This window comes from Dromiciops gliroides, chromosome 6, assembly GCF_019393635.1.
Source record: "Dromiciops gliroides isolate mDroGli1 chromosome 6, mDroGli1.pri, whole genome shotgun sequence".
NCBI lineage: Eukaryota > Metazoa > Chordata > Mammalia > Microbiotheria > Microbiotheriidae > Dromiciops > Dromiciops gliroides.
In genome coordinates, this window is record NC_057866.1 from 107,352,193 (window position 1) to 107,371,227 (window position 19,035).

A 19,035-nucleotide genomic window follows, 5' to 3' on the forward strand; every position below is an offset into this window, starting at 1 on the left:
TGTCAGGTCTCTTACTGAGGGGTCCCAACCACGAACCAAGAATAATGGTTAAAAGAAGAGATAAAATATCTATTTTTTTTTCCCTTTCTGTTTGGATGTGGCAAATCTCCAGAGCTGAGGGTCTTCTGACAGACCTAGCTGTCTAAGCTGAACTGAAGAAGTGGCAGAGCATCTTGGGTATTTCTTACTTTGAAGAGGGCCTCAAAGAGGACAGTTAGGCCACCACAGACACAAGGGCCAGAAGCTTCAACAAGGTAGGTACAACTAGATTGAGATTCTTTAATTCATCTGAAAGAGCACAGTAGTTACTCCAGCTATAGATTCTGGCTAAATATCCCTCCAATGTCCACAAACTTCATCTCTACCATTAGCCCCTAAAGGACATCTAAGGAACATGTTCTTGTACTTTGTAACCATTCTTTCCACAGACATGGTATACATCTACAGCAAGAGAACCCCGGTTTTGTGGGGCCTTGACGGTAAATGGAAAGCTAAGTTTCAGAAGGGTGATATGCTACATGAACCTTCAGAGTATACTAATTTCATCTTTGTATTCTCACTGCCTAACAGTGCTTGAAGCATAAGGATAAGGGACTGGAGCTGTGGTTTCATTGACAGAGAATTTCTGGATGAGGCAATTCCTTCTATCAATGTAGGCCAGCAATTTTATCTGTCTAGACTCAAACCGAGGTGTCCCTGACTCTAAGGCCCAACGACCTTTCTGCTTGGCACACAGACAAAACTTAAAAGTTCACTGAATCAAGTAACTTACTTTCACCCTTCAATCTTTGGCACTTCAGGTCTGTTTGGCCACTATTGATGAAAGGATCAATCACAGGATCAGAGCTCTAGAGCTGGGACAATGCAATCTAGCTCAGGCCCAGGGAGTCAGTCACACAAGTGTCAGAGGTGGGATTTGAATCCAGGTCCTCTGACTCCAGAGCCAGTGCTCCTTCCACTGTAGGAAGGGAAATGATTACTTGATTGGGAGAGGTACCTGCTCTTGGTTTTGGTCCCATTTTTTTCTTGTCCTGTCCCCATCTGTTCTAACATCTCTATTAGTCCCATGGCCCGACTCATTCCTTCCCTCAATTTCCTTCCAAGATGAAGACAATAAGGACACAGGATGCTTAATGCCAGGCTGTGGCTCCACAGGTTTGGAAGCCAGCCCCCACAAGGATTTAAGGGAAGCAGCCTAGTCTGGGACTCTCTTGGTAAGAAGCTTCATGGATTCTCTACAATTCATATGTCCAAGCCTAGGCTCCAGAAACCCTTTGCAGTAACTGCACCTTGCTCCTTAGGATCTTGACTTTATGCGTTCTTATGCCCCCTGGCTGGTGTTTCCTCCTGGATCACTTCCATGCCCCTCACCCCTCTTAATGGAGCACAAGCTCCCTGAAGGCAGGTAGCCATAATTCTTACCACAAGGTCTGAATTTAATATTTTAACTCAATAGAATGGGTTTCATAAGGCTTCACTAGACTGCCAGAGTGGTTCAAAACACAAAGGAAGCTGGTTCAGTCTACTGATGCCACATCAAGTTAAATCCTCCTACACAGCATCCCATTATTCGTCTTCAAGCCCTCCACTTGAAAATGAAGCCTTCTCTCCCTTTAGAGACACCTGTCCAACCTTCCTCGAAATTCAGCATGGAGAATTGGACACAATACTCTAGATGTGTTCTGACCTGGAGTACAAGTGGGATTACAACCTCCCTTATTTTGGAGGCTAGCCAGCAGCCTGAGGTTCTATCCCATTCTAGGCTTACAGTTCACTAAAGCCCCCATTTTTTTTTTTTCCATTAGGAGCTGCTATCTCACTGCCAGCAGGCCTGGCTTTAAGATCATACTAGCCAAAGATTGCTTACTTTAATGTGGATGTGATTGTCAAAAGGTTGTCTCGGTGGATGGAAAGCTTCTTAGGTACTACTACAATGGTCTCAAGGGTGGCTCCTGTTATCCAGCCACCAAGCATATGATTGGCCACAAAATGACTTCTGGGGGGAGGGAAGGGGTTGTTCACATCAACTCATAAATATAAGTATCATCTCAACTGGATTAAGTTAAAATTTCAGTCAAAACTTTTAAAAAAAGGCCAAAATCCTGTTATGAAAATAGCCAATTAAATAACTTTATTTTAGCTACTTTCACATTATACTGACTGACCTCTCATTTACTGGTTATGGTCAGTAGCCAACAGGGAGAAACAGAAAGCTACGGACCAAGTTCCAACTCTACCATTAACTCCAAGAGAGGAAAAAGCACTCTGCTAGGCTTGTTTCCCCAGCTGTAAAATATTTACATTACCTATCTTACCAGGTCATTTCAAGAAGCAAATGAGGTCATGTCAAAGTACTTCTTAATTGTAAAGCGTGAAAAATATAAACTATTATTTCTAAATTAGGGTATTCTAACCTCACAAGAGAAGAAAGGAACTTATAAAAAATAAAACAAAACCCAACACAACAGTCCACATAATAGAAGTGGAAGAGGACACACTGTTTTAGTCTCTTGTGTGGTAAAGCTTTATCAAATTCTCCGAGATGCTTTAAGTTTTAGAGAATGACAATGGAGGGATGATAAGAAAATAGTGGAAACATCTTTTCCTCCTGTGACTTTAAAATAATCAACCAATTTAATTTTAAAAGAAATTAATTTTGTTTCCCTGATCCACTTAATTCTGTCTCATATAATTTACTACTGCAAAATGTGTTACATTATACAATACATTGTATTTTGGGCCAACTTCTTGTAAAGGACTGTTAACTTATATTTAAAAAACAAAACCCCAAATTCTTCAATGAAGCTAGCACAATGTTATCCCATCCTAATAGTATCTACTGCCACGATTTTTTTGGGCCCAAGAGTAGAGCTAGAAAAATAACAATAAACTAAAGACCCATTCTTTTTGCCAGCTAATAATAATTATAATATATCAATGCCAGGAGAAATTTCCATGATGAACAGTTTCTACTACATCAAAGTATTATAATTAAAGAGGTATTTTTCTCATAAACGCACCATCACATTATCAAATTAACTTTATAAGAGAAAACATTAGGGACCAAAAAAAAAAAAAAAAGGAAAGAAAGGAACATACAGCTATCAAAAAAACACACAAAATAGTACTAAGTTTCAACAATGTTCCCCACATAATTTCATTAGAAGGGACTAAAAAAAAGTGGGGAGGGGAGGGGGAAGGAGAAGAGTAGTTAGAGGGTGGATGATGATAATGTGAAAGGAAGCTGGGAATCATATTTATTTGTCTTTTGTACAATGCAACTCTTATATTTTACAAAAATGGATATAATCATGCCCATAAAATTGTAATCCATGGCATCTGAAAGCAAACACTCTTTGTAATTATTTAAAAGAAGGGCCTTTTTTTAAAATTATAATACAAAGGTCTGTGCTATAGAAGCAGTCCTCCACTGTGCATTATAACCATAAGGCTTACTTTGAATACAAAGACTAATCACACATTCGGAGTTATGAACCACTGGATTTAACAAACATCATTTTGTAATTGCTCTTTGCATCCTTCTTAGCTTTGGGGTCCTCCACTTCCTCTGGCTGTTCAGTAGCTTGTAGTTCTTCGGCAGATTCCTCCTTCTCAGACTCTGAATCACTTTCAGAGTCCTCTGGACTTTCGGGGTCAGGTGAATCATCATCGTCGTCATCGTCATCGTTTCCAGCAGCATCACCTTCTCCATCGGGATCCTCTAACTAAAAATAAAAGAGGTACATCCTTTTCATAATGGCATCTTGTTTTAGAAGACTAAACACAGGAATGGCTGCCAAAGATTTAACTTACTTTCCTTTTTCAAAGTTATTATCTCATTCTACATGGTTTTAAGGACCAAAAAAGACTAACTTTAGCTTAATTATTCTAATAAGACCTTTTGTGCATAAAAGGTTACTTTCTGGTAATTAAACAGTAGTTCTTGAGTCATGGGACCTTAATGGATACCTCACTGTTCAACTCCATCAGTTCAAAAATAATATTTAGTATTAATGCGTAACTCAAAAGTGATATGGGAAGGACAAAAGATACATAAAATGGAGCCCTCACTGTTAGCCAGTTTAAAAAAATCTGATCTCATTTCTGGGTGAAGGCTTTCTCTAGAGCCATGGTGTCAAACTCAAATAGAAAATGGGGCCACACAATTAAGAAACTCTGCACATATTGACGTAGAAAACCACACAATAAAATTATCTATGTTCTCTCCTGTATTTTTATTTTGTTAACTATTTCCCAATTACATTTTTTGGGTGGGGCAATGAGGTGACTTGCCCAGGGTCACACAGCTATTAAGTGTCAAGTGTCTAAGGCCAAATTTGAACTCCAGTCCTCCTGAATCCAAGGCCAGTGCTTTATCCACTGCACCACCTAGTTGCACCCCCCCCCTCCCAATTACATTTTAATCTGTTTTTGGTTGCACTCTGCTGCAGTGTATGGACACCTCTGTTTAAGAACAGTTACAATTTTTAAAATTACCAGAAAGCACATATTATAAAGCTTGAATATAAACTATTATAAAGCAGAATTCAGCATAAACAAAGTCTAATTTTAAATAAATTTATAAAACAATCTTCTAGATACAGTGTCAAATCACAAGGGCCACATATGGTTCATAATACTCCAGAGTGAAGCCCAAAGCTGATTAAAACATAGCTATCTGATTTTAATATGCTCATATACTAATAAGAAATATATAAACATGTGTGGTTTTCTGAGTCAATATGTGGCCTGCAGGAATCTTTAAGTATGGTGTAGTGGCTGTTTTTCTTAGTTTGACATCACTGTTCTAGATTATTCGAGGGCAGGAACCCAATTAAAAAAAAAAGAAGTAACCTATCTTGTTAGGCTGTTCAAAATGAAACTTTTTATATACTGTCAACAATCTTGCAATGCCCAGATTAATTCTGATTAAAACTCATCAATTTTATTTAGATGATGTCTTCCCAATGAATGAAAATAAGTTAATCACTACCTCACTGAAGCCAAGTCCACAATGTCGCCGATATCTCCCTGATAATTTACTGTCCATACTCTGCTGATACTGTGACTCCAGTTCTTCATTCATTTTCTTATCTTCTTCCCCTGCATGTCCAGTGTACTTTGGTTATGTTTCAGTCAAATTAATAAAAACATTTGATTACACAAAACAACCATAATACAGATGGCTATAATATACAGGGTTGATTTCTTTAAAGTCATGATTTAACAATTATAACTTCATAGATGTATTTGAACTCCACAAGAATTTACCCAATACATGAAAAGGCTGATACCAGACTATTAAAGTACTCATTATCTATACTTGTGTCTAATTGTTGAACATTCTCAATTTCAAAGTGTTCAAACCGACAATTCTAACCAGGGAAGCCAGGCACTATAAGGTTGTAGTAGAAATGGTCTCAGAATAATAGACTGAGTTGTTACCTTTTTTTTTTTTAATAAAAAAAATGAGGCAAGAATTCTGTATTCTCTCCTAAAAAATTCAACTGTCACTAAATTGCCCTATACATCTCCTAAACTCATTCCTTCCATTCAATGAAAACATCAAAATGTGTTTCATTAAGTATACATATCACCTAGTTAAAAAGGGCCAACTTGTTAGTGCTATGCCCTTATGCCTCCTCTGCATTAAAATTTATTGTAGGTAAGCTAATACATATACTAATGCCTATTTTTATACATTAAACTATAAAGGGAATTTCACCCTTTAGTAACCCCAACAACAATCAACTTCACTGTGTCATTATCATTTGTTTGACTCACAAAATTCTCAATTTAAAAGAATATAAGCAGCTAAAACCCTGTACCTTCTATGAAAAGGTCAAGAACTAGAACCTTTTTAAAGTTACAATAAATTTAAATTTGATTCAGGAATAGGTAACTAATAGGGTAGGTCTATTAACCCAAAAAATATACCGTATACTCAAGTGTTCTGCAGTATAAAGCTAAACAACAAAAAATTCTTTTATTTAAAGAGCAATTTAAAATTAAAAAACCCCACAGGAATCTAGGGCTGTAAGATACTCTAAGAAATCATCTAGTTCAACCCTATTCTTTTGTCAGATGAGCAAACAGATTTAGAGATACTAAATGATTTGTTCCCAGTTGTACCTATTTAAATAGTAGGACCAAAGATTCAAAATAATTCTTTTCACTTCAAATAGAATGCAGTTCTTGGTTTATGCAAATTTGGCTTTATTCCAAAAACAACCAATGTTACCTTTACTATATGGTACTATATACTCTCTCTCTCTCTGGCTTTTGCCACTTGGCTTAGTGCTCCAACCCTGACCTGGCAAAAAAAACCAACTTAAAAAACCTCCAAGTGAAAGCAGAAGAACTGAAGTGCTTGAGACTGCTCAATGATAGGGTCTCAGCATGTCTCCCCCTCTTCCCCATCTGCCCCCTAGTATTTTCCTCTTAGTTCCCACCAGCATGATTCCTGCCCCCCCCCCAAAAAATGGAAATCATGGATTTCTTGAGTATTTTTAGGGATTTTCTTTAGCCTTTAACTCTAGACTCTGATTAGGAGACTAATCCAATTTGTTGGTAGGCAGATGGCACGGAGGAAAAGGTTGTCAGAAGACATGGGATCCAACCCCATTTATCACTTGTGTGACCGTTGTTGGCAAGTCACTGTATCTTCTAGTGCTTAGGTTTTCTCATGTATAAAACCAGAATGTTGGATCAGATGGTTCCTAAGGTGCCAACCAGTTCTGAATCCATGATCTTATTAATTTATTATGACTACTATAATTACAGATGCTCATATATTGGCCAAAGAAAGCAAGACAGCTCAAAAACGACAGGGTATGGGGCAGCTAAGTGGCACAGTGGAGTCAGGAGGACCCGAGTTCAAATCTGGCCTCAGACACTTGACACTAGCTGTGTGACCTTGGGCAAGTCACTTAACCCCAATTGCCTCACCAAAAAGGAAAAAAAAAAAGACAGGGTGGAAATCTTTGCATGGGTAAAATTAACAATGATACAATCTTCTTAAGAAGGATAAATATACCAGAGTGACAAAACAGTAGAAACAGGGGCAGCTAGGTGGTGCAGTGGATGGAGCCCTGGAAGCAGGAGGACCTGAGTTCAAATCTGGCCTCAGACACTTAACCATGATTTACTGAAATTCCAGTCACCAGATCCAATTAATCGAAACTATTAGAAATTACATTCACTTTTGATATCACTACATTTAAACACCCCTCCTCAAATTATATAGTACATTCTTACCTGTTCTGAAGTGAGATGTTGACCTATGATCTCCTATTACAAGACGGCCAGTGTGTTCTTTCTATTTAAAAGATAGAAAATTAGAAATTGTTCAAATAGCTTTACACATACACCCCATGTGGATTTAAAAGCTTCTGATGTCCACAACTATATTCTGATACATAACAAAATCTTAAATCACTTAGGATCCCTATGTAATTAGAGAGAGCCCTGACTGGGCAGAATCCCCCAAAATCTGTGTTCAATAAATACCAATGCTTTTTGATTTTTTGTTTTCATACCCAAAGCAAGACATAACAAATCTACTTTGGAAGATTTTCAAATATGAATTTTGGTCAAAAATAGTCAGAGAACCCTAATAATTTGTAGGCTACTGTAGCCTATCAAAAGTTAAAGCTTTTCTTTTTTTTGGTGGGACAATAAGGGTTAAGTGACTTACCCAGGGTCACACAGTTAGTAAATGTCAAGTGTCTGAGGCCTGATTTGAACTCAGGTCCTCCTGAATCCAGGGCCAGTGCTTTATCCACTGTGCCACCTAGCTGCCCCAAAAGCTTTTCTTCTAAGAGTAGAGACTATTAAGTAAGAGTTAAACATAATGATTTTACCTCCAATTTCTCAAACTATTCTTAAGCCCATAACTCCAGAGATGGTTTGGTAGGTAGAACAGTGGGCCTGGAGCCAAAGAAAACTTGAGTTCAAATACATCTCAGACACTAATAGCTGTGTGACCCTGCACAGTCACTTAACTGGTCTACCTTAGTTTCTTTGATTGTAAAACAGGAATCATAAGAGCACTTACCTCTCAGGCCCAAATGATATATCTAAAAGTGCTTAAGACAGTCCCTGGCACATAACAAGCACTTAATGTGTTCCTTTCCTTCCTCTCCTTCACAGGAAATAGAAAAGGAACCATATATCTTCCAGTCCAAACCCCCCATTTGTACTTCATTTAATGTGCCTATGTGACAGGCACTGCACTGAAGGCCGGGAATAAAAAGACAAAAATGAAAAGTCTCTGACCTAATGGATCTTAGATTCTACTGAAGGAACTAAAAGGCATATACTGAACTACATACAGAATACCAAAAGAAAGAAAAAAAGGTAGTTTGGGGAGTGTACTAGCAGCTGGTAGCATTGGGCGCTACCTGGGTGGAGTCTGGCAGAGGTGAGGAGGGGATGAATTGCATTTCTGTGGAAGAGGCAGTGCAAAGGCATGGAGATGGAAGATGGAATGTCATCAGTGCAGGTATGGTGCCTGGAGTGCAAAGGGAGAGACTGTAAGATGGAGAGTAGGCCAAGGGTAGGTTGTGACGACAGTTAAGTAGAAATAAACTGAAGAACCAGAATTTTAAAAACCTATATCCAAATATTAAAATCCTAGATTTAACATGAAGAAAAAAACAATGAAACACTTTTAAAAACGCAGAAAACACCTTGATTTACATTTTTCCTGACACTCTTTAAACCTAAACAACCATTTTGATTAGAAATTATCAAAACTCTTGCTAATAGTTTCTATGCTTTAAAATTCCTACCTTCTCAGTCTTCTAAAGTTTTTTTTCTAACTTTTTTCTCTTCCATATTGATCTTACTTTGGTTATGTTAACACGTACTTTAGTTCCCTATACTTTGATTTGTTTGGGAGATATAGGCTCCTACAGCCTAATCAGGCAGTCTCAACACTTAAAACAGTTTGAGTATACTGTTAATCAAAAACATTTTACTTCCCAACAATGCCAATCAAGGGAAATGATGCCATATACTAAGTTTTTCTCCCTTTTATTTGTTTTTTTCTACCTTGGGGATTCAATCCCACAATAGTATTTCATTACTTATGTTTATCTGTCATGGATATTAAAAAAAAAAACACCACCACATACACCATGGAGTTGTTAATTTAAAAATTTCACCTTTGCCCAATACTAAAGGTTTTGTGCAAAATTATGTTACCTTATTACATGTGGATCTGTGGTTCAATAGGCATAGGGAACTCCAGATGTGGCAATTTACCCATGATCACAGGGCTCATAAGGATGGGATTTGAAGCCAGGTCTCACTGATTTCCAACTAAACACCACACATTAGCAACAATTTCTTATTCCTTCTTATGTGTTTATTTGATTATTAGTCTTTGTTGGTGATTTAAGTTTATAATATGATTTAAAACAATAAACTGTTTCCATTCTCTACACAGGCACTTGCTAAATAATTCTGAGCACTAACTGGGTTAACATACTCTTCTGAAGACAAACTCTTATACCCTAGCACTAATGTTATATCAGGATAAATTTTGAATCAACAAGGACAAGAAATGCCTCAGAGGATTTAATCACAACATCAATAAAAGTTTGTGATAAATAATGTCAGTGGAGTATAGTAGTTTAAGTTGCTAGACTTGGAGTCAGGGAGACCTGTGTTCAAATCTGTTTTTGCTACCTGTTGGATAAAACCTCTCAATTTTTTTACCTGTAAAATGGGGATACTTTTAATACCTACCTTGTGGATCAAATGAGAATGTACACTAAGCACCGTGCAAACTTTAAAGGGCTATATTTAATTTATTATTATAATACCTACTTTTCAGTTGCTTCTCTAGGATCCTATCTCTATCCTATTTCTTTATCCATTTATTCTCATATTTCTTTTAATATAGCTGTAGTACATACTCTGTTCTCATACTTTCTTTACGTTATTTCCTAAACACCATACTTCTTATATTCCTCCTATCTATCAGTTTTGTCTTAGCATTCTAATCTAATTAATGTATCATTATTTAACCATCACTCTTATGACATTTAGGCTTCTGTCAGGTTTTCCCTTTCAATTACCAGTACTGTTACCATAAAAACCTTTGACTGGATTGCCTTCCCTCCTTTTTCTATAACACCCTCAGGGTCTGTTCCCAACAATGGAATTACCACGAAGTACCAAGTCTGGCAGAGAGGCTCATTATCAGATACTGGCCCCATATAGGGGTGGTAAATGTTTCTAGCTAAGCAACAGAAGACTTGTGTGATTTGTGTTGATTATTCAATCATGTTCGACAGTTCATTCTCTAATCTTTACTTCTGGTATTGTTGCTAAAAGGTGTTTCCCCTTAACTGGAAAATGGAAAATCTTGACTAAGAATGTGAATGACAGAGGGAGAGTAAGGGTTGACACCAAGATAGCCTCAGAAGCTCCATTCATATCCATGCCATATCAAGAGATCTGGAGTATGTGGGGTGCCCTGAGCATAAGGCCTGGGGAGGATTGGCTAGATGAGGGGACAAATTCTGCTCTGCCTGAAATGGTGTGAAGGGGCTGTAATTTGGCCTTTGGAGGGGGGGGGAAGAGAAATACTAACACTGATGAGCTCAGGGGTCCAATGAGGTATATGAATGATTAAAATTTTTTTTCCAATTTTGCTGAACTTAATTATTATTAAAAATATTGATTTTTCTAGGTATACTATTATGTCACCAACAAACAATATTTTGACCTCATTTCTAAAGTTAATCTCTCTAATCCTCTTTTCCTGTCTCAATGAAATTGCTTATATTTCTACTTCTGTGTTAAATGGTGGTAAAAATGGGAATACCTGAGAATATAAGTTTTTATTAAGGGCTTTTGTTACATCAACTTCTATGATGTTATGATTTTGAAAAATGCTCTTGTTAATGATATATTATTTATAGTCTTTTTCTAATATTTAACCTGCTTTGCATACATAAAACTTGCTTCGTTATAATGAATGAAAATTTAAATATATTGCTGTAACTCTTGGCAAATATTTTATTTTGTAATTTTAGAAATGAGATTTTCTTTTTAATTCTTTGCCAGAACTTAAAACCATAAATTGATACTCTAGAATTATTCTGAAGTTTAGCGTTTTTATCCTATTTCCAAGTCTTATCCTTATCCACTAATCAATTTGCTTAAGTTTTTTTTTGTTCTTTTTAAAAACTTTCAGGGTTTCGTTTGTTAATCACGGCTTGACCATGGTTTTTTGGCCACTCCATTGTGAGTTTTGGGGTTTTTCTATATGGTTCTGCATGTTTGCTAAATGAGCCATTCTTTCTTCCTAGAAAATTCCCACTCTGGTGGCTCACTAGGACAAAGATGATCCTGGGTTTCTGAAGGCTATGCCATGGTACAAGCTTTGGGAGGTTTTACCAAGGTGGAAAGATTTAAAACACAGGTCTAATGTACAACTATCTATAAGAAGGCTTACCACAAGGAGATTAATTTTTTTTCTTTTATGGCTAACCACAAAATGGATAAAAAATACAACATGGGGTTTGGTCTTCATGGTCTATTTATGCTTCTAAACTGACAGTGGGAAAAAAAGGGGCAAAAAGTGCTATGTATCATATAGTTCTAGTCTGTCTGAATTTTACTATTTATACCTTAATGTGTAATTTTTAAAAACCAACAACTAACACCATGAGCAACCAAACTTTCCATTTTGATAGTCTTACTTTAACTAAAATTGGAATAAACAAGTTATAGATCAGTGGGAATCAGCTGTTTATAAAGATTACTGACTAGGCTAGAACAAAGGTCAAAGCAAATTCCAAATTTGAAAATGTTATATATTTGAGCAGATCCAACATAACTCCAAATAAGCTGACTCTGAAAAATAGGACATAGACAAAGGTAAAATACAATTTATCACCATTTCTTGGAGAGAAATGAACATAAAAAAATTGCAACACCAAGACAACTCAAAGTTCTGAAACTGCTTTTGAGAACAAACAGCCTCCTTACCATGTAGAGAAACATGAGAAGGGGCAGCTAGATGGCGCAGTGGATAGAGCACCGGCCCTGGAGTCAGGAGTACCTGAGTTCAAATCCGGCCTCAGACACTTAACATTTACTAGCTGTGTGACCCTGGGCAAGTCACTTAACCCCAATTGCCTCACCAAAAAAAAAAAGAAAAGAAAAGAAAAGAAAAAGAAACATGAGAACAAAAGGCAGTATCAATTTATGGCATAAACTTATCTACAAATGATATATGGAAAATTATATAAGACTAACAGCAATATAGACTCACAAGACAGTGGAAAACCTTTTAAATAAAAAAAAAGAATGAGACTTGGTTTTGAGATCCAGCTAAGTCTGCTTACCACAAAAAAATTAACATACTGGAAGGAGAACAAATCAGATATGAAATAGGACACATATTCCAATGTGAATGCTGTGAGCCAAACTCAATGATAGTAGTAAACTACCACATTTGCACTTGATCACCTCAGTACCCAGTGAGGACGTGGTACTTTAAGAAGATGAAGTTGGGAAGAAAGGCTCAATCTGATCACTACATACCAAAGTGATTTGGAGGCAACATAATTCTAAAGGTCCTCAGAGATCACTTTCAATCTATCTCAAAAAGAGAAAGATTCCAAAGGAAATAAATGTCACAGATGTTATACTCCTTCTTTCCCACCCCTCAAATGAGAGGGTTATCAGCAATTACCAAAAAAAAGTTGAAGTAGAATTAACACTACCCAAGGGCCTCGTTTTATCATTTCTATAGATTTTTAGAAGAATGGTATATGAATATTCAAAGATTTTCTTGATTAAAACAGAGGAAGGGAACTGGTATGCTTTTGAAGCTAAATTTTTATAGATAACATTTTAAAACCACACACAACTGATTAAAGTATAAAAATCTGCCATATTTAATGGTTTTTAAAGTGTTCTTAAACAAGGTATCTCATGTTCACATAAGATTCTGTGACATATATGACAATACAGCAGTTTAATCTACACAAATTCAGAAGTCAATGGAAAGGCATACAGGAGGGAATAACTGCTAATAAAATAGATAAGTATGGGCTGGTTATTTTTAGGCTAGTTGTAAATGTCTTTAAAAAAAGTTGGTTATGATAAAAAATGTTTGGAGGAGGGGGAAGGTGAAGAATACTTCTTGACTGGTTGCTTTATTAGCTATTAGGACCTATTATTTTACAGGCTTTTTGAACTCTGGGTAGCAATTTTAGATTTCCCTGAGTACTAATCTACTTGCATCACTTGTTATCACAAACCTGTTATGTACTTCACTCCATCCAATTCTCCGATCCATCTCATCTTCTCTATCTTGGTTGCCAATCTACCCTTTAGTCTGCCATGAAAAGGCCAAGCAAAGCAGGTATGATGTAGAGTCGCTCCTCCCTTTGAGGAGAAAACTACAGCACAAGTGAAAAAAAAGGGCTGTATTTTGATGTGAGGATTTTGATTAGTGGTCCTCTCACCTGCTTTGAAACTCAAATGGGAAAAGCATAGGCATGCCTGGGAGCAGCAGGAGCATCTTAGTAACCAGTGCCAGAGTGGGAAGGCCAACTTCACTTCTTGGCAGAATGTGACAGGGGCAAGTAAGCACTGGTTTTGTGATGAGACATTGCTTTAAGGTTAACAAGATGTGCTTCCAAGTTCAGAGTGTAGAAAGAAGCCTTTCTGGTGAGGGACTTTCTTTCCAGATGAGTGTAAAGCAAGAAAATCGTTTCCAAACTTTCTTTTTGTAAAATTAGTAGCATCTAATTTGTATGATTGGCAGTTTTACCGTAGGATTTAGGTACAGTGTGTCAAAATAAGCTAATATTTCTACAGCACTTTAAGATTTGCAAAGAGCTCTATATAATATACATGTACATATATAAAATCTCATTTGAGCCTCATAACCACCCTGAGAGGTGGATGCTATCACTCCCATTTTACAGATAAGGAAACCGAGGCAGACAGAAATTAAAAGACTTTCCCAGTCACATCTGTTAAGTGTCTGAGGCAGAATTTGAACCTAGTTCTTCCTGACTCCAAAGTCCAGCACTCTACCTACTATATTACCTGCATGTCCCCAACAATGGTTGAGTCAACCTCACACAAAATATCCCTGTATATATTCATTCCCAAAATATCTTGGTCTGCCACTTAGGAAAGAACAGGAGACTCACCTCTCATCCTTTTTTGCTTTTCCTTTTTCCTTCTTTCCTTTATCAACCAAATAATCTCAGGATTTGAAATATGGAGATAATTGATATGACCCTCATTCGTAAGCCAGCCAGTTTTCTCCCCAGATTTTAGGATGACAATATTCCTGACTAGCTAATGTGACACAGAAGAATGGGATAGGGAACAACAGCGCCCCCTCTCCTTTTGAGCAAACTGTTTTCACCTTGTAATATTTTTTTAAAAAATTACTTTCATTGAAAAAAGGTTTTTAAAAATTAAAAGTTATTTTCACATTCCCCCTCCAATCCCTTTAATACTCACTTTTCCAGCTCCCATTAGTCTTAAGAACTTTTGTTTTCTCTCTTCATTGCCAAGGTCAGCTGCCTCCCAGTTGCTAGATCCAATCTAGACAAGAAATTACCACATTAGGGCCTTTTTTTAGAGTGCCCCCCCAAGGGGTCATTAATATGTACTTGAAAATGAAAAAAAAAAGTTAGATTCAAAAGCCTAAATGTTCTATATAGTTTACCCATAAAACTAACAACCGAATTTGCTGTGAATGTAAGTGCTTATACACCACTAAGATCCAATATATGTTTTTCAGTACTATCATGAGAAATTACTGCCATAAACCTTTTTGTACCCTCTCCCCTTTTTTTGTGTTGGACACAGAAGACAAAAAAACATGACCAAAACTAAAGTTTGACTAGTGATGCTGTTTTACTGCATATGCAATGGACAGTTTCCTTTGCTCTTAGTGTTCTATTTTCGTTCATTTGAAAAGTTTTTCTATTCCTACAGTTTCAACTATCACTTAGATTTAGGTAACTTCCAAATCGATAACTCCAAGTTCTTGATCTCTTTTCAGATTTCTTAATTTCTTTAAACCTAATGCTTAACATGTTTTAAATAAACAAAAAAATACTCAACTCCCAACTCCCCCCTCCCCCCCTTAAACCACAACTCCTTTCCTCAAACAGAATCAACATCCTTTCAGTTCTTCAGGCTCACTTTTGGAGGAATCACCTTAAAAATCTAATCTCACATTATTTTTAGTCATCCTCCCCATGATTCTTCCTTTTAGAACCAACAGCAAGAATCCACTCAAAGTGTTAAATTATTTACTCTCCTGATTGGAAATGTACAATGCATCCACTCACATCTTTCTAGTACACCCTTCAAGATGATCATAAGCTGTGACTTTTACCCCACTCCTCCTGGAAATTAGTTACTCCCATCTCACTTGATCATTACACTCTGATGATTCAAATTATTCCCTCTAGTCAACTAAACTGGTCTCATCAGTCCTCATACCATTAGTTTTATCACATCCAAACTTTTGCACATGATTACTGAAATATCTTCTCTCCCCTACATGATTAATTTACCTCCTCCATGAAGAGTTCCCTGACCTACTCAACTTACTGGAACTAGTCCCTCTACTTCCACATTCCAACAGCAAGCACAGGTAGGTTTATATGGCTGAATTGATTTGGGTCTATTCTGTCTTTTTCATCTCTCTGAAACCATATTACTTTGCATACAATGAGTGCTCAATAAAAAACTGGTTATTTTTTATCTTTTCTAACTTCTGGTTGGCATCGAGTACAAATTAATTTTATCAAATAGGTTTTTAAAAAATGTGTTTATATTTAGCAAACATTGTAATTTTACAGCAATTCAAATTCTTAGTTAAGACTCCTTAAAATTTAAGTGTGTATACTCAAATAACAAAACTCTTATTTTCCTAAAAAGAGATTTAGCCATTTACAGGATACAATGCGACCTAAGTAATTTTAACATGTCAAAGTACACCAGACTTTAGGCTCGGATGATAGGATACCAGGCCTAAATCTCCTTAAGTATCACAAAACTGACCAACTTTACGTTTTCTTGATTCACTCTTCTGTATAATAAATGCTTATTGATTTGGCTTTCGACATTGTGCTTCATTACATAGTATAACGGTGAATTCCATTTACCAATGGTTATTTTATAATAGGCAATGCCACTTTTCTGAGTCAACGTCAAAATCTTTGAATTGAAAAGTATGATTCCAAATTAAAAAATAACAGTTCAATTATCATTTTGTATTTAACCGAAGAGGTGAGATGAAATGTTTTCTTAACAGGTCAGTCAAGCTATTGTAAAACCTAGGAATATTTACACTGGGTCCTAGTTCTAAAAATGAAGTTAACTCATAGAACCAGTTTTTGCAGAAGGGGAGGGCAGCAAGGTATACAATCACCAAAGTAATCTTTTCAAAACGAGTTTTAAAAATTCAAGCCTCAGGGGCAGCTAGGTGGCGCAGCGGATTCAGCAGGACCTGAGTTCAAATTTGGCCTCAGACACTTGACACTTACTAGCTGTGTGACCCTGGGCAAGTCACTTAACCCCAATTGCCATACATACATACATAAATAAATTCAAGCCTCTAACCCGCGAATTAATTTGACCCCCTTCCTTTCCGTGCCCACACTTTTAGGCAAAAAAGGTCAGCAATAAAAGTGCATGATAAATTGTCACCTGCCTACTCCAACATTTTTTATTCACTACAGGCCTCTCTGAGAATTTAAAAATAATACTCTCTCCCACTTCCTCAAGAAGATAAGTTATTTTTTTCCTACTCTGAGGATTGCAGTCTCGTCTGTTACTAACAAAAGCGCTGACAAACTGTTTTAAAGTACGCGGGGAAGCACTGAACCAAAGGACCTCTGCACATGGACCACAGGAGTAAGACTGGTGGAGGAGCCGCGCGTGTCTCCCGTCCAGTTCGCTCCCTGGGGCCCGGGACAGAGGCCTCGTCACCCCCGTAGAGACTACAAGGATGCAACGTCCTGGGCTCGTGCATTCTCACGGGTTAACTCTTAGCAGCTCAGTGCCAGACCGGCTGTAAACGTGCTCGGAGATCTTCGCTGCCCTCCTAGCAGCGGAGCTCCGGCAGTCCCTCTCTCCTCGAGGTTCCCAGCAGGGACGAAAGCTCACGGGGGTCAATCCAGCATCTCCCCCCTCCCCCAGGCCGGGAGCCTCGGAAGCGCACCTCCCACAAAAGGGAAGCTCGGTGGCGCACGCGCCCGGGCCCCTGACCGCCGGGGTAGGGAACCCCTTCACCCCTCACAGCTCAAATGAAATACGGGTCGCTTCAGTGCCTCCCCACCCCTCCCCCCACCTCGGAGAAGACCTAGGGGCCGCTTCCTCCTCAGCCCACTCTCTCCAATTCCGCTCCCGGGCCTCGGGGTCTCCCAGTCCTCAGGGCCGCCCCTGCCCTGGCCTCAGACCGACGAGTAGGCCTCGTTCGCTGGCCTTCCCCTTCCCCCTCCCCCGCCATTGTTATTTACATCGTCGTCAGGGGAGGCTGAGCGCTTCACCCCGTGCGGGTGAGACTCTCGGGCCGCACTCATCCTCCCGCCGACCCCGCCAAGGGGAGCGCCGAGGCCGCCCACTGCTCTCCTCCTCTGCCGCCGGCACCCACAGCCAGCCGCCACAGCCCGAGCTCAGCGCCGCTCAGAATCGCGGGGTAAACCGGGCCTCCTCAGAGAGCGCCGTCGTCGCGCTCCGCCCACGCCGCCGACGCGACGCGACGCTCCACCTTTCCCTTCCCCCCAACCAAAATGCTCTGGGAATTGTAGTTCTGTAGCTCGATCGTCTGTGACAGAAACAAAGAGAGTTAGTGGGGAGGACTACAATTCCCAGGAAGCCATGCGGCAATCTCGCGCTGAGTGGCGGGAGTGCCCTCGGAAGCTCCGATTGCTTCGGCCATTCTCGAGCCTGTGCCCGAGACCGCGGTCTTGAAGGTTTTTGCCGCGGATGTGAGGCGGTCCCTTAGCGCTTCCTATGAGGCAGAGTGGTCTATCCGTGGCTGCTGTCGTTATAAACCCCATGGGTTTTAAATTCAGTGACATGATCATCCTCCAGGGCCCGGACAAAACCTTAAAAGAAAAAAGAATATGGCTTCTGACCTCCAGAGCTTTTGCGGGCGGGGATTTGCGTCGTTCCTCGAGGTGGTTTCTTCGGAGGGCATTGTCCTAAAAGGCCCTTCCAGAGGCTTTCCTGGCTCAGTGCCTTTTTTTCTATGTATCCGTGTAGTTACTCGGGCGCCGCCCCGAGTACCTGCTGGGGGTAGGGTGGGGGAGGGGACTTCCAGCTGCCAGGCAGGTGGGGGTGGGACAGAGCAACAAAGGCCGCTGGAGTCGGACGCCAGCCTAAGATCCTAGGCTTAGTCTTTGGTCTTTCATCGATCAGTGAGGCCTCCTGGGCCAACCCCATACATATCCCTATTTTACAGAAGAGGAAACAGTCGATAAGCATTTATTATGGGCCTGCTGTGTGCCAGGCTCTGTGCTTGCTTAGACCTGGGGATATCAAGGCAAAAGACATCTCTGCCCTCGAAGGCTAATGGACGAACAAAATGTGGATAACATAAGTTGCAAAGAATAGAAGAAACCAGTATTAAGTCAAACAATAACTAAAAGTCTGGCAGTTTTAGCTTTTGTTTTTTTAGTAGATTTTTGGAATATCCTATATATACCTTTTTGTGTGGGGGGGGGGGCAATTGGGGTTAAGTGACTTGCTCAGGGTCACACAGCTAGTAAGTGTCAAGTGTCAGACTGAATTTGAACTCAGGTCCTCCTGATTCCAGGGCCGGTGCTCTATCCACTTTGACACCTAGCTGCCCCTACAGACCTCTTTACAGTTTGCAAACTGATCTACGTTTATTAAGTAATTTCAACCTCATCCCAGCCCTGAAAGGTTGGTGCTATTACTATTCCCATTTTACAAGTGAAGAAACTGAGGCACAGGAAGGTTAAGTGACTTGTCCAGTCATATAGCTAGAGGTAGAATTTGGAG

At 39.0% G+C, this 19,035-nt stretch overlaps 1 protein-coding gene across 1 annotated transcript; it reads right to left on the bottom strand.

Annotated features, from left to right (window-relative positions):
* Positions 1 to 254: 254 nt before the first annotated feature.
* Positions 255 to 17,764, bottom strand: C6H11orf58 (chromosome 6 C11orf58 homolog). The gene is made up of 5 exons (XM_043970909.1): positions 17,526 to 17,764; positions 14,509 to 14,592; positions 7,258 to 7,318; positions 4,994 to 5,103; positions 255 to 3,725 (listed from the first exon to the last, which is right to left on the bottom strand). The coding sequence occupies exons 1-5, from the start codon at positions 17,586 to 17,588 to the stop codon at positions 3,489 to 3,491; spliced, it is 555 nt and encodes a 184-aa protein (XP_043826844.1). The 5' UTR covers positions 17,589 to 17,764; the 3' UTR covers positions 255 to 3,488.
* Positions 17,765 to 19,035: the final 1,271 nt, after the last annotated feature.

Coding starts and splice junctions, on each gene's coding strand:
- C6H11orf58 (XM_043970909.1), bottom strand. CDS start 17,588: ATGAGTGCGGCCCGAGAGTCTCACCCGCACGGGGTGAAGCGCTCAGCC. Junction 14,593..17,525: donor CAGCCTCCCCTGACGACGAT/GTAAATAACAAT, acceptor TTTCTTGTCTAG/ATTGGATCTAGCAACTGGGA. Junction 7,319..14,508: donor GACTAATGGGAGCTGGAAAA/GTGAGTATTAAA, acceptor TCTTTTAAATAG/AAAGAACACACTGGCCGTCT.